The 1656-nt window shown below is 38.3% G+C and overlaps 1 protein-coding gene across 1 annotated transcript in view; it reads right to left on the bottom strand.

The window, feature by feature from the left end:
- LOC119469695 (zinc finger protein 430-like) overlaps window positions 1–1656 on the bottom strand; it is a 59030-nt gene that overhangs the window by 19166 nt on the left and 38208 nt on the right. The window contains 1 exon segment of the mRNA XM_037735301.1: window positions 1102–1203. Within this exon segment, the coding sequence (XP_037591229.1) occupies window positions 1102–1203 (102 nt within the window).

Below are 1656 nucleotides of genomic sequence, written 5' to 3'. Positions count from 1 at the left end.
TTAGAATAAATTTAACCAAGGAGCTAAGAAATCTTTACAATGAAAGATGTAGTTATCAATAAAAGAAATTAGAAAAGACAAAAATCAATTTAAAAATATTTCATGTCTATGGATTGAAAACATAAAAATTGTTAAAGTGCCCTATTACCTAAAGTAAACTATAGAGTCACTAAATTCCCTTTTAAAATTTCAGTGGCATTTTTCTTCACAGTAATGGAATATACAGTTCTAAAATTTACAGGAAACAATAAACTTCAAATAACCAAAGCAATCTTGAGGAAAATGAACAAAGAAGAGGGAAATCATACTTTATAATTTGAAACTCTATTTCAAAAATATATTAATAAAAACAGCATGGAATGTGCAGAAAAATAGCAACAACAACAACAACAAACAATGGAACAGAAACCACTACCTTTGCATATTTCAGATATGATGCAAAAGAGAACTAAGAAAATCGTTTGTCTGGGCACAGTGGTTCACACCTGTAATCCCAGAACTTTGGGAGGCCAAGGCAGGCAGATCACTTGTGGTCAGAAGTTCGAGACCAGCCTGGCCAACAAACATGGTGAAACCCTGTCTCTACTAAAAATACAAAACATTAGCTGGGCGTGGTGGTGGGTGCCTGTAATCCCAGCTACTTGGGAGGCTGCGGCAGAAGAATTGCTTGAACCTGGGAGGCAGAGGTTGTAGTCAGCTGAAATTGTGCCATTGCACTCCAGCCTGGGCAACAAAAGCAAAATTCAGTCTCAAAAGAAAAAAAAAAAAGAAGAAGAAAGAAAAAGTTTAACATAGAGTTTCTCAAAATCATGCAGACATTTGTGTGTTCCCCAAACAATGGAAAAGCAGCCAGACTGTGCAGTCTCGAACGCCATGAAGAGGACTTTGGTTCTGACGCGAAACTCGAAGGGAGATCACTAAAGGGAAAGTCGAATCCTTAAAGAATTTAAAAGCATGGACAGAAGATGCCCCTGCGTGAGAGTAAAATTTAAAAAACTCAAGCTTTCCAGAAAATATTTGCTTTGGAACACAGCTTCCCAAGTCACATTTTCAGCACTGGCTTTCTTTTTGCTGTCGTCTGTTGTATTTACTCTCACCTACCTGGGGGGGGTTCATCTACCATCTCATGTCTTTTCATATTCCAGGGCTCTTTTCCTTGCTCCAGACAGGTGATCAGGTCTGGCTTAGAAACAGCAATACCTGCTTTATTAAAAATAAAAAAAAACATGAATCTTTCTCACATTCTTCAGTTACCAACCTGGTACTGTGCTTACTAAAGAGGATGTAGAATACTCTAGAAAATTAATCCTAAAATACAAATTTATGACAAAAATTTCTAAGTATTTAGAAAATATTTTAAATTTATAGGTTCTTAACTTCACTTAAGTATTTCACTTAAATACCAATTTCAAAAATTGGTGATGGTAAATAGGTTTTAAGAAATGGACGACCAGGACCGGGTGCGGTGGCTCACGCCTGTAATTCCAGCACTTTGGGAGGCCGAGGCGGGTGGATCAAGAGGTCAAAAGATCGAGACCATCCTGGTCAACATGGTGAAACCCCGTCTCTACTAAAAATACAAAAAATCAGCTGGGCCTGGTGGCGCGTGCCTGTAATCCCAGCTACTCAGGAGGCTGAGGCAGGAGAATTGCCTGA

Source organism: Cebus imitator, unplaced genomic scaffold (genome assembly GCF_001604975.1).
Source record: "Cebus imitator isolate Cc_AM_T3 unplaced genomic scaffold, Cebus_imitator-1.0 Scaffold775, whole genome shotgun sequence".
Lineage (NCBI taxonomy): Eukaryota > Metazoa > Chordata > Mammalia > Primates > Cebidae > Cebus > Cebus imitator.
The sequence above is the reverse complement of the archived record's forward strand: the minus strand, read 5'-3'. Positions and strand labels throughout refer to the sequence as shown.